The following is a 14,660-nucleotide window of genomic DNA, read 5'->3' on the forward strand; positions in this document are numbered from 1 at the left end:
TATGTTATAGGCCCTGCACTGTTTAAAAAAATTTCAACTCTATTTATCTCAAAACAGCATTTTGGAGTATGGGCCCTTATTGCAGCTACGTCCTCAATTTAGAAGATGCATTTGTGCAGCCAGATGTCACTCTAATCAGGATGCACACTAAATAAGTCTACTTAAATTCATAGTGAATACTTATAAATGAGAGATACGTCAGTATTCTGACTCATTTTCAATTCATAATTGCCTCCTCATTCACGTATTAGTGATCAAATAAGTGAGCACTTGTTCCAATAAACAGGTGGAAAAAAATCAAGATTTTTAAAATTAAAATTAAAATCAGCTATTTTTTTTATTTATGCTGGAAAACTGACACCACTATTGCACGCAAATTTCTAACCCTTAACCAGGGATTTGTATACCTGCATAATCAGAGATTGCAGTCAAAGGATGGGGAGGGCCCATGTAAAACAAGTGGTGTAATGGTACGTATGGAAGCTGATGGGGTTTCAATTGATTGCAGTTGAAATGACTTTACTTCTTTAAAAAATAATTACAATAAAAAAAATTTTAACTAATTTTAATTAAGTGTAATGCCCTTATGTTACACAAATTTGAAGAATATGAACCTACTTTATAAATACAATTTATAACATATTATATCACACCACAACTATAGTACTAGAATGTATAGTCCGCTAGGATGCAAGCTTGGCTCTTAAAGGTTAAATAAGATTTTTTTATTGCAATATTTTTTTTTTACTTAAATACTTTTAATTTATTTTTTAAATTAAATTTATTGAAATAAACAAGGTATTGTTAATAACAAATCGCACCAATGACCAAATAGGAGTTAGACTTTTTCCAGTCTTAAGTTAAAAGAAAATCATACTTGAAACAATGAAACCAGAAGCTCCACAACTGAATGCCCAAGTTAAAATACACAAGCCTAATATACCAATCAGACCCCTAGTTAATTACGTGTCTGCACCAGCATACAAGTTAGCTAAATTAATGAAAAACATAATCAGAAACAACATACAATTCACCATCACATTGCAGTCAAGAACATAAACCTAGTCAACCACATCAAGGACAAACATATACCCCACAATTCAACACTAACATCCATAAATGAAACAATAAAAATACTAGAACATATGTTGAAAGACAACACACCACAAGCACAAATAGATTAAAACTCAGCAAATTATTTTCAAATACAGTAGTTTCTTCATCTTGGATTGTGTTTAATGGTGTCTGCTTATTCAAATGTTTGTATAGAAACACAAGTTTTGATGCTTTGTCTGTACAACCCGTTGCGTAACTTAGAATGCACAATACCAAATGTAGAGAAAACACGTTCTACACCAGCAGAAGATGCTCTTGCAGTTAGCAGCTGAGTAATTGTATTCATGATGTCTTTGCCATTGCTAATGATAGATTCTTGTGACTTTCACCACTGCAGTGCAGACACACCACCTAAAATCTCATCTGTGTACATAATTTTTGAAAATGGACAAGATTTTGCTTCATATTTTACTATTGTAAGTAAGAATGAGAATCCGCTATAGTGAGTTTGAGCAAACTGACTGGCTTAATAGTTTCGATCTAGATATGCACTATTATAGGGTTAGTCATCCCTTTCCAACTTCTGTGTTGTAACAAACCTGTGTAGTGGTTTAAAATGTTAATAAACTGTCTGTTATAGTAGGTTCGAGATGTGTACTGCAATAGACATATTTACTTAGGTGATTGTCCTCAAGACAAAGCCAGAGCTTTGGCTCTCTAATCTCTTTTCATGAGTTCGAATCCGTATGATGACAGAATTATTTAGGTTTTTTTTTAGCATATCAGTGTAATCATATTAATTTAATGATAATTAACTTAAAAACCCTATAAACATTCAATGCTTTGTGAGTTTTAAGACAGCAAATAGATTTTGGTTTTCAGGACTAAGTTCATTAGGTGAATTGTTGCAGTGGCGGCTGGTGGTTTGAAAATATGGTGGTGCACAATGGATATTGAAGAGGAGTTAAACATACTTCTCTTTAAACTTTAAAGCCGTGTATACCTGAGGGCGTATAAATATAAAGCTAATTTATATGCAATTAATAAGTAAAATGACTAAATATAAGCATACCTATTTATACAGAAAGTCCATCCGTCTTTCCTTGCTGCTTGCAAACTTCTCAATGACCCTCTGATTGAAGTCTGGAATAGCCATGATGAATTCGCGTTCAATGGACAACATCGCCAAAGCAGATAGTCTTTCTTGAGACATGGTGTTCCTAAGGAATGTCTTAATCCTCTTCAGGGTAGAAAAACACCTTTCTGCTTCTGATGTTGTCATGGGCATTGTTACTAGCATACTTAACAGTTTGAAGCATTCACTTAGTGTATCACAAAGATTGTTTTGTCTTATGAAATCTAAGAGACCTAAAGCACCGGACATAATCCTGAATTGTTCCATTCCATAGAGCACTGAAAGTTCTGTTCTTAGTTTCTTTGCATCTAGAAATGTGTAGCATTCACTAGAAAATTGAAATAGTTTTTCTGGGAAATTTAAATAATAATCCGAGAATCTCTCTGGCAGAAACAAAGATGTTGCTGTCAGATGTCCTGTAAATTTAAATCGTTCTTTCACTTCACATATAATTATATCACAAACTTCTTTTGCTTCCCTCTGTCTTACGGATTTTTCACTTTCTTCATGTCTCATCCTTTTGTTTTCATGTGCCGAAAGAGTCTGGAATAGCTCATCTACTGATTCTCTAATTTTCACAATTTCACTTTCGAAACATTCAATTTGAACTTTTACCCATGCTGGATCAATTTCACGCTTTTGTAGCTGGTTATATAGAATGTCTACAAAAGGCATTATTTTATGAAAAAATGTCAGCCAAAAAACAAAATTCTGATTGCTCAACATTTCAACATATCCAAAGGCTTGCTGAATGGTACTATTGCTGCTGACTTCGTCACTTTCAAGAAGGGTCTCCATACATTCAATGAGCTCTTCTCTGTATTCAAACACAGTGTTCACAGACCTCGATTGAAAATTCCATCTAGTCTGAACTGAAAGAGGCAAACGTTTTTTCACGATTTCATCAAGAACTGCTGTTCTTTGTGTCGAGTTCGAAAAGAAAGAACATATCCCTTGTAGATTCGCAAAGAATATTTTCACATTCCTGTTTACTGACGAAGCATGCAACATAATAAGGTTCAGTTGATGTGCGTGGCAGTGAATGTAAGAAGCCTTTGGAAAAGTTTCTTTGACAATCGCTTGTACTCCATTAGAAGAGCCTCTCATGACGTTTGCCCCATCATATGTCTGTGCTATGAGCTTATTGGGATCCCCTTCAAGATGGCGATAAATCTCAGTAACAATGCAAGATGCCAGAGATTTAGCATCATGATTACGTGGAGTTAGAAAATTCCAAAACCTTTCAACCGGTTTCCCATTAACTATATATCGGAAAATAATTGACATTTGAAATGTGCAAGATATATCAGTTGTCTCATCTGCAATTACAGAGACATAATCTGCATTTTTTATCTCCACGGAAATTTCATCCTGACTTCTAAAATACACTGCAACAGTTCGTTTTGTATTGTCTTTGATGTCCCTTTAAATACTGTAGCTTTTCAAGGTGCGATTTCAAAGCTCCATCCAGTTCAGCACTAAAGTTAATTAAAGCACGAAATACTCCTGGGTTGGAAGATGTTTCACTTTCATCATGGCCCCTGAGGGCTAATTCTAAAGAACCACAAAATCGAATACAATTTATTATAATATTCAAAATGTACCTATTATTCGTTACTTTTTGATTGTGTAGTTCAATTGTTCTTCTATAACTAGAATCCAATTGAGCAGCAATATTAGTATTTCCAAGAATACTGAGATTCAGAACGTTTGTAATGTGAATGGAAGAATTTTCATGTTTTTTTATCCTGTCATGGAGATGATTTATATCAGTCACGCCCTTCTTAACCCAAGCTTCTTCCCTGCCACCTCCGAATAACAAACATGGGAAACAAAACAGAGCATTTCTTTCACTGCAGCCACATATCCAGTCATTTTTATTATATATATCAGGGTTAAATTTTCTCACGAAGTTCCTACTCTTGCTCTTAATTTCCTGGCATATGTTTAATGAAGGTGTAGGCCTTCCCAATCTTTTTATCTCTAATTTTTCCTCCAATCTTAATGAGGTAAAACTCGTTGAAATCAGGGATGCTACGTTGTTCATATTTAGTTTAACCTATTGAAATGAAAATACGCTAAAATTACATACCAGTCTACAGTATTGCCGTTTAAAAAACCGTCATGCGTTCATAATGTTATACTTACTAATGCCACAACACAAAATAATTTCAACACATTTAAAGAAAATCACACATATTCACTCCACAAGTACGATCATGAAAAACAATTGAGAATAGAATCGTCATCAGAATGCTACAAAGTACCATGTGCAACGTTTTCGTTCATAAAATTCAAATGCAGCTTTCGTAGGCTGTCTGGAGATAGCAGCACCTATTGTCAGAACGACAACTCTTAGAACTTTAAAGCAAAATACAAGCTCCTTTATGTATTGTGCCGTTTATGTGCATGTAGATTGAGAAAGTAATATGCGAAATATGCGACTGTTCATTGTACAAGCCGAATGAATAAATTTTTCATGCTTATTACTTCGGGCAAATGTCTAGTTGAAACAGATATTTTTCCAGTGAATTTAGTTTCTTCTGCACTGACGTTGGTGTCCACGTCTGGGGGTGCGGCAAACTGTTCTCAAGAGGAAAGCAGTAGACCACGCCTCTAACCCCCCTGTCCCCGCACTAGCCGAACATCTCTATAAACTGCCTTACATAGGTTTTCAACATCTCTGCAAACCAAGAGGCTCGGAGGCTCCTGCAGACGTACAAAACAAGACGCCAGCTGCAGATAATCATGAATGAAAATTGTAAAATAAAATTATATTTTTAATAGCAACAAAGCTGAGAGATTAGCAACATTTCTGGGGGTGTACAAACCTGCAACCCCCTTGAGAAGCCGCCACTGAATTGTTGTCTTACGTTTCTTAAATCTTAATATGATTTCATTTATATTATTAAGCTGTGAAATAATGTTTCAAACTAAGCCAATGTAAGCACGACTTCTTTTTCAAATTATGTCTTTAAATTTGTATGGTGGGGTAGCAGGGTTCATATTATAATGATGAAAAGGTGTTAATTACAATGTGTTGGCCTAGCTTACACACAGAGTTACCAGGTTCGAATCACTTGCATCTGTGGATTTTTTTAAAGAGGAGTTAGGTAATTTATGTTATAAATTAAACTCATGCATTTTAGACACTGACATAGGAAACTAAGAAGAAAAATATTATTTTACAACAGAAAACACTGTTCATCTTTCATGCCATTGCATGACTTCTTGCAATCTCCGAGGCATGGTCCGTACCATAGATCTATTTGAAATTAAATCTGACGTGTCTGCCAGGACATTGCAGGCATTCAGAATTGTATTGTATTTATTTACATTCCATGGTATTCATAGATTGCTTCACAGCTAGAATATGGAACACATCAAACAAGAAAAAAAATCTTAATAGTAATATAAAGTCATAATTATAGTCACAGTCTAGTTGAAATATATACAGAAGAGTTTTACAATATAATCTACTAGTACAACACAAAGTTTTAGTATGCCGGGTAGCTCAGTTGGTAGAGCAGCTGGCTACGGACTGGAAGGTCCGGGGTTCGATCCCAGGTGGTGACAGGATTTTTTCTCGTTGCCAAACTTTCAGAACGGCCCCGAGGTTCACTCAGCCTCCTATAAAATTGAGTACCGGGTCTTTCCCGGGGGTAAAAGGCGGTCAGAGCGTGGTGCCGACCACACCACCTCATTCTAGTGCCGAGGTCATGGAAAGCATGGGGCTCTACCTCCATGCCCCCCAAATGCCTTCATGGCATGTTACGGGGATACCTTTACCTTTTACCTTTTTATCAATATTTAATACAACACAGAAATATTCATGAAGCATTGTTAAATGTCATGAATTCACCTACAGAATAGAAGGCATGGGAAATTAGGTACTTCTTTAATTTGGCCCTAAATAATCTTATGTTTTGAGTTTCATTTTTTATATCCATAGGGGAGTTATTAAAAATTTTTACTGCTATGTAACACTCATTTTGATAGCACGATAGACTTATCAATGGAATATGAAAGTCGTTTTTTGACGTGTATTTATGCTATGAACTGTTGAATTAGTTACAAAGTTTTCACAATTACATACGAGAAAGATTATTAGTGAAAAAATATACTGACACGCCATGGGCATTATCTGTAGTTTTCTTTTTTTTTTTTTTTTAATAGTCCTACACGATTCTGTAGATTTGGCACCTACTATTATTCTAGTTATTCTTTTTTGTAGTAGAAATATACTGTTACTATTTGTGGAATTTCCCCAGAATGTTATTCCAAAACTCATTACCGTGTGAAAGTATGCAAAGTACACTAATGTTTGTGGAAATTGCAACACTGAGAAGGATACATATGACAAAACGATGGAGTCTAAAAGTGCTCAACAGAGTTGAGAGGGCCGCAGTTGTAAGGGGACTAAAGCTAAGCTACAAGGTCTGTGAAGTCAAGAAGAAGAAGGATTTTCTAGATTTAAATCATTTTTCTGGGGAATACTGTACCTCGTAAGTTTTAGTTAGACATCTGTTGTTAATTCACATGTGGTTTACACCTGAGTGGAGCCATTCTGGGTTGACAGTCCAATACTGAATCATTTGAAATATGTCTGTTTCCCTAAAAATTCCTGTTACGCACTCCTACTAAGGAATTCAGTCTTCACCTTTTTTTTTTCTCTTATGCGAAGGAGGGGCCTGAAAGCCTGCTCCACATCCCAAGCTTAATGTGTTTACTACTCCTTTTGTATGGATGATTGATGAAATGTGTAATACTGTAACAGCTACATAACAGTTCCAACAAATTCTATATTGTCCTGAGAGTTCTGCAGCCCTTCTCACAATGTCGTCATCATTATTCAAGCAGTGGTACTACATCCTGCTGCATGCTGTGTTGGTCTGAAACTATTGAATTATGATAGATTAATTTAGAGTCCAATATAAAAAACTGCATTTTCTTCAGATTGATTGAGGTAAACCCTAGAAAAAAAAACCTCAATCATGCAATTTGTCCTAGCCAGGAGTCAAACTGGGTCTTCTAGTTTCGTAGTTAGACATGCTAACTACTACTCCACAGTGATGAACTCCCAACCCCACTGCTGGGGCTATTGACATTTTTGGTTTTTCAGGGAAAAGGATTATTTTACAACTGAATGTTATGAAATATTTTTGAATGGTGGAATAGATACCAAAAAAAAAAAAAAAAAAAAAAAAGATCTAACAGAACGGAAGAAAGAAACAGGAAAGAGAACTCTCTAAATACTGAAAAGTATTGAGTTCTGTCTCAGATGTACTCATCACTCCCAGTACTTCCAAGTATTGAGGACTCAACTCTAATTTTAACATTCATATCGGTTTCAAATTCCGATTTTTGTAAATAGGAAATTATTAGGAACACTTATGATATACATGTAGCTAACTTGCATAAATTCATATAGTAGTATTTAATCTGCATAACCGTACGTGTAGATGAAGTTACATGTTTTATTTTTTGTTTTATACGGAATACCTACAAAATTAAGATAAACAATTTGGTTTTTACTGTAGAGGAGTGTCTAGTAACATTAAAGGAACATTGTAGGCTCAGATGAAAAGGAAAGGAACAGAAAAATTTTGAAAGAAAAAATCAAGACTCATATCTAAAGGCGAGGTTAGTGACACAAGTGTGGCGAGTGTGCACGAGGCAAATGCAAACATATTAAACTCGGTGAAATTTTCCGGAAAGCAGGCAGTAACGTCATCTGAAGAAAAAAAAGTGACGCGAACTGGTATTCAGCAAGCACAGCAGAACAAGACCTCAGTGCAAGCGAATGGAAATAGTGGACATCAGCTGGGAGCAATTCTGAAGCAGGTGAAGGAACTAAGATCTAAACCAAGGCTGACGAGAAGTAGGTGATAGTTCAAGAAGCAGTGATGAAGGAAGAGGGGAAAACAAGGAGAAAAAACAATATGACTTAAGGACATGGTGTGGAGGGGAAATAAATCGTGAGAAAAGGAAACTAAGACCTAAATAAAGTAGCAATGTGGAAAAGTTAGCAGTGAAAAGTGCGAATAGAGATGTGAAGTGAGGGGAAATGTGTCATACAGCAGGGAGAGAGAAAAAATTAGCAATGTAGTATTTTTGGTATAATAATGGGTTAGGAGTATAGTAGTGGAAGAATTGATGACAGACAAATAAAGACTAGAGGAAGAATTGCAATAATAAATTAAAAATAAGTAATGTCCTAAATGACTTTTATGAGAGGCGTTGTAAAATGAGGAGATGGCACTATGTACTAATAATGTGAAGTATCGCCTCACCAAAAGGTATATTGCTTAAAGACAAATATGTACATTCATTCATTCTGAATACCTTTCGTCTGCATTTCAGAAGATGAAAGAGTATTCTGTGTGTTTGGGTGTTTATTAAATGATTTTATTTATATATGTATTTTTTAAATAATAAACAGGAATATCATTCACACATGATAAACGAACTGAAGTATTGCAAAATGAGTGAAACATGAGAAAGTATTTGTGACATAATCTTCTAAATTATGAATTATAGAGACTTGGAGTAGATGAGGAGGTACTGATCTCCAGCAGTGAAAATGTTGTTATTTTGCTGGTCATTTAACGACACTGTTTATTGAATATAGCATTGTATTTAATGAGTAGAGACCCTATTTTATGGTAATAGTGATGTACAGTAGTAGCAAAAAAAACCGGACCGACGGAATAATCAAAGTCCCCGAAATGAGCCACTGCGCATGCCACGCCCGCATTCACAAGATAGCGAGTAATCTATTAAAATTGTTGTAGTTTCGACTGCTGACGTAGCCCATTTCGAAAACCATTAGAAAATAAGCTGGTAAAATTCATGTTCTGGGAATAATAAGTTAATTAAGTAGTAAAATATCGCTGCAATCGAAAAGTATTGGGAATAAATTTGAATAAGGAACAAAAAAAAAGTTTCCTTCTTAGGCAGGATTCGAACCACAAAAGTCTTAGTTACCAGTCTATCATGCTGTCACTGTGAACAGGGCTCTGAAATAAGCTACAAGGGTCGGTCCGGTTTTTTTGCTACTATACACAAAATTTCCTGTAAACCCTGTATTTTTGCCTTTTTGGGTATTTATTGCACAAATATACCATTTGCAGTGGATTTATAAGTGCGAAATGTTGTGAAATGAGCCATGAAGTGCGAAATGAGTATTTAGGACGAAATATCGCGAAATAAGAACGAAATATGTGCGAAACTGACGAAAAAAAGTATTGTGATTCAGGTTTTCAAATATTAGCCCATATAAGAGGAGCACTTGTCAGTGTCTCGTCACATGACTGTGCTAGTGATGTTGGTGTGTCGTCACATAGCTTGGCTTGTGGCGGCAGCATGCTGCTGTGTTCCCAGGTCGCGTTTTTTTTTTTTTTTTTTTTTTGAGTGTGTTTTCATATGGTTGGTTGTAGGTTTTTTCACCAGATACAGATTTCGAAATTTGATTAAAATGCTGAAAAGTAAAGTCCCATGTAAAGGAAGCTGCAGGTTATGGCAGTGATGATCTTGTAGCTAATGTTCTTAACCCTTAAATTGACAGTGTAATAGGCTATATGCTATAATTTTAATAGAACAATAGAAAAAAATTGGTAGGAAAATTAAAATTTCACAATACTGTATATTGTACAACACACAAAAAATATGGACATTGCGATAGTTGTTTTCTTTACGGTCTGACAAGGTTTAAATAAACTAGTGTGAGAAATGAATCTTTGCCAAGTTAAGGGTTGAAGGTTTGTGTGAAGATCTTTGAGTCTGCTCAGAGAAATTTCTACAAACACTTTGGTTTCCTACCACAAATGTAAACACCGAAAGGGATTTCTTAGCCTATTCTAACATTTGTGACAACAAACAGGACAAATCTTCGCCCTGAGACTGCCAAAACATTTGTGTGTTTTTTGGACACAACATTTAATTGTTGCTTACAAAACTTCTTGATATTGTATCTTATATCTAGTCATTTTATTCTTCATTTCATATTAGCTAGTCATATTAAGTTGTCTTAATTTTGAATCAGCTTGCTTTATAACATTTTATATTTTTCTGTTATTCTGTAGCATACAACTTAAGAAAAAGTTAAAGATTATTAAGTAAAGGAGGATAAGAAAATTGTATTTATTGTATAGTGACTTAATATCAAGAAATTAGAGAAATTGAAAAAATTTAGATCTTTTCTCTGTGGCTAGTTTTTGTTTTTAGTGATTTCTATCTAAATTTATAAATGCGAAATAGTCACTGCTCTGGTACCATTTATAGCACTGCTATGGACCAATTTATTTCACCATAAAATAAATAATTGATGAGACCTGGTAACTTGTTTGCTTTACAGTCTGAACGCAACTTCATAATGGAGGTGGTGTGTGAGGCGACTCAGTCATCTGATACGCAGGTTCGAGTTGCAGCACTGCAGTGTCTGGTGAAGATCATGTCCCTGTATTACCAATATATGGAAACTTACATGGGACAGGCACTGTTCCCCATCACCCTGGAAGCCATGAAGTCTGATATTGACGAAGTAGCTCTGCAGGGAATTGAATTTTGGTCTAATGTGAGTGACGAAGAAGTAGATCTGGCAATTGAAGACAGTGAAGCTACAGAAGCTGGCCGGCCTCCTCAAAGAACTTCTCGGTTTTATGCCAAAGGAGCGCTACAGTTCCTTGTTCCAGTTCTTATGCAGAAGCTTACCAAACAGGTTAGTGGAAATAAATAAGTAGGCTAAATAGAACTTAAATCATCCCTGAAGGGCAAAAATCTGTTGCATGCTACACAGGGATATTTTGAATTTTGCTCACTTGGTGAACTAGTGCAATTCATCATCTTCTTTGTTATTATCGATTTAGTGTGAAGATATCGATGTAATTTATATTTCGTGTTTTTGACAAATTAATTAGTAAGTGATAAAGAATTCATAATCAATGAAATAGAATTTGGTTCTTGGCATTGGTCTGTTGTGTATTTTCATGTGTCAGTATTATTTTAGATTTTCCTGTACTCATGAGAATTTTTGAAATTTTGATGATCTATTGTACATTACATGGGGATTGACTATCATATGTATACATAAAGAGACTGAGTAATGTGTTGCTGGACCTAGCTGTTACAAAGAACTTGAGCATCTGTATTCTGTATAGTGGTAATTTATGGGAACATATGTACAAGACATTGTACTTACAGTTTTAACTACATTGTTATGTGAAAAATGGACTTGTAAAAAATGCCTGCCCAGAGTTCGTAGGTAACAAGGTTTGCTGAGCCATACTTTTCTCTGTGTGGTCTTAGTGATCGATTTTGAGACCATCTGCAATATGGTAGACCACGTTCGTAATGGAAAATAAAGTAAATATACTTTAATATATTTTTCCTCAAAATATTTTTGAGTTTTAAATACAAGTTCCTGAGATCATGATTTGAGGTTTGTTGATAGCATTTACAGTTCCCAATATATTCACTAACTTACTGCAGTCACACGCTTGAAGTATTACATTTACCAAGAATCACACTCACATTATAAAATAATCTTTACCATTAAAGAATATTCGAAACAAAATAATCTGAAGCATTTGATCAAGTTTTTTCTGAATAATGCAGACTGTACTACTTATCAAAGAGGATTTCTTTTTTTAACCACATGACCATCCCATGGTGCAGGGGCATCATCACACTGTAAGCATAGAAACAAGTAGTACATGACAAACGGATCTGAAACACCCAGGAAATATGTGAATGAAACTGCTTGATACTACTTCCTTGTCGCAACCATTTCCTCCCCAAACCTGTCCTTGTCTCGAACCTCCTCCTCCCTGAACTTGACCATCTGTTTAGTTCACAAATTGAGATACTATACTACCTAGTGAGAGTCCGTGGTTGCTGATTTGCTAAATCTTCTGCTTTTCATGTCACGAATCTGGTGTGTGTGCATCTATATAATATTAATAAAATACATGATAATTAGTGATAAAACAATTCATTTCATTTTAAGAATTGCTGAAGATTTGAAGTTACGAAACGTGGCAACACATATTTTTTTTTGTGTCCTTATCTTTTTCCTTGGCAAGAGCTTTAGACCTCTTTAATGAGCTGAGTGACGGTGGGTTCTGAGTGGTGTGGGGGTAGATTTGTGAAGGACAGGGAGCAACACAAACACTAAGGTATTTGGGTCAGAGTTTCAGATTCGTTTGTCCTATAATACTGTAAATGTTTGGAAAGAACTGGTTAACCCATGTCATTTCACGCATCCTCATAATGTTGAATTTTCTTCTGGCTGCCAGAAATATTTTTTCCCTGCTCAAAGATTAGTAAAAGTACTTTTTTTTTTTTTTGTTACATGTGTTTTACTGTATGGAACAAAGAGGAAAGCATAATGTCATTGTTATTGTATTCAGATTTTATTTTCTGCTTTGGCTAAGTATAAAAGTAAGTGTAAAAAAAATACGTTATTAAATTTAATTAAGATAATTTAGTTGACATACTTGTTTATAATAATAGTAATAAAATATTAATAATTTATTTATTTTTATGTGCTGGACAACAGCCATTGGCCAATAAAAGTCCAGCACAGTGATACAATTAATACATTAAAATAAACGACTATGGTACAATTAAATACTTGAGTTAATAACAAAATAAAGAACATAGATTACAATAATTAATTTACAAGAATTAAAACTATAAAATATTAGGGAAAGGAGTTGATTCATACTACCAATTTGTGTATAAGGATTATGCAAATAATATTAGCAAAGACATTGCCATATTCTATTCTATACATTGAATGGATTGAAATCACCTACATGTAAGTTAGCATGTTTAATACATCTGGAGACCGGCGAGGAAGATTTAGAATTTCTAATATAGGAGAGTTTGTGATGTCTCATGTCCTTCATAGGAATACAAAGGCTGACACTGTTTAAGAAAGATTGACAATGTCACATTTAAGGACCATACATAAGAATAAGTAATTGAGATCATGACGTCTGGCATACAGGCTTCGACATTTAAAGCGCTCGCATTTTTGATCATGGTTATACCCAGAGTTAATAATAATAATAATAATAATAATAATAATAATAATAAAAAAATGCTTTATTTTTTCTGGTAGAGTTAAGGCTGTGAGGCCTTCTCTTCCAGTCAAGCAGAGGATAAAAGGAAATACATAATAATATAATGTACAATGGTAAAAAAGTGTGTTGTATTAGAACATTTTGTATTTCTGGGTCAAATATAACATAAAGCTCTGTATTCTATGTACACACAAGCAAACACTGAAATATCTTGGAGATAACACATGATTCAATGGAGGGAGGAGGAGAGGAACTCATTGATTCCTTAAACAAAAATGAAGTAAATTTTCAGTGCATTCAGCAATGTGTGTGGCCTCCACGCATCCTGAGGGAGATTTGGAGGCAGTGAGGCATTTCAATACCAGGTTATCCAGTACATCTTGCAGAAGGTTGTTCCATTTCTGTATGGCAGCGGGTATACTGTAGCATTTGTGGTGGTTGGGAATGGTTAGCAATAGCTCTTTTCAGCATTCACCATGTATGTTCCACGCAGTTCATATTATGTTGGCCAGATCATCCTTTGAATACCATGTCTTTCCAAGCACCTATTCACAGAGTTGGCACGGTGAGCACGAGCATTTTATCATTCATTAAAGTGAAAAGTGCTCCAGTGGACACTAAATTCATGAACAATGTGTTTACGGATATTGTGGATTCATATTCCCCTGGATGTGGATTTGTGGTGTGCGGCAACCATCATGATTCCTCCCCAGAAGAGTGTGCTGAACATTTGTCTTCCATATATGAATACTGTTGTCATCTGGATGCAATGCAATACATACTTCATCCATAAATAATGTTTTGGTCAGTTGTTCCTTGGTTCCAGTTTTCATACATTCTTGCGCATCATGCACGCTGAGCTCTGTGATGATCGAGGTGGCCCTCGCAGTGGTCTTTGAGAATGTAGCCCTATATCGTGCAGGCGATTTTGAACAGTTTGCACAGACACATTAATTCCTTAGCCCCTCAGAGCTTCCTCTGTAAGGTGATTGCAGTGACAGTAGGGTTTCTCCAAGTGGAAATACAGATGTATCAGTCTTGTGCAGCAGTTTTCTGTGGTCGACCTATCCTAATGTATATCCCAAGCCGAGAATTGTACTTGACCAAAGCAATATGATGTCACTGACATCTGCGATTGATTGAAAGCCAAAGCCAATGTACCTATAAAATATTTATTTATGCAAATGACAGGTACATAGATAATTTATTTTTTACCTATACACAACCTCAAAATTAAAACAGTTAACTTAATACAACTTAAAATTAAATCTAATGAAGGAACTAAACAAAATCCTTAAAGAACTAAAAACTAAGAACTAAAAAGAGGCATAAGGCTTCTCGCTTCCCAGTATCTGGCACATTCAGTCAGTGATTTTAGAGCT

General features: G+C 35.2%; 1 protein-coding gene across 5 annotated transcripts in view; it reads left to right on the top strand.

Annotated features, from left to right (window-relative positions):
• Fs(2)Ket (Importin subunit beta Fs(2)Ket) overlaps positions 1-14,660 on the top strand; it is a 123,823-nt gene that overhangs the window by 11,299 nt on the left and 97,864 nt on the right. For all 5 annotated transcript variants that reach the window (XM_069841523.1, XM_069841519.1, XM_069841520.1 and 2 more), the window contains exon 6: positions 10,548-10,910. In XM_069841523.1, coding sequence (XP_069697624.1) covers positions 10,548-10,910 — 363 coding nt within the window. The remainder of the gene's footprint in view (positions 1-10,547; positions 10,911-14,660) is intronic.

The sequence above is a fragment of the Periplaneta americana genome, chromosome 12 (assembly GCF_040183065.1).
Source record: "Periplaneta americana isolate PAMFEO1 chromosome 12, P.americana_PAMFEO1_priV1, whole genome shotgun sequence".
In the NCBI taxonomy this organism is placed as follows: Eukaryota; Metazoa; Arthropoda; class Insecta; order Blattodea; family Blattidae; genus Periplaneta; species Periplaneta americana.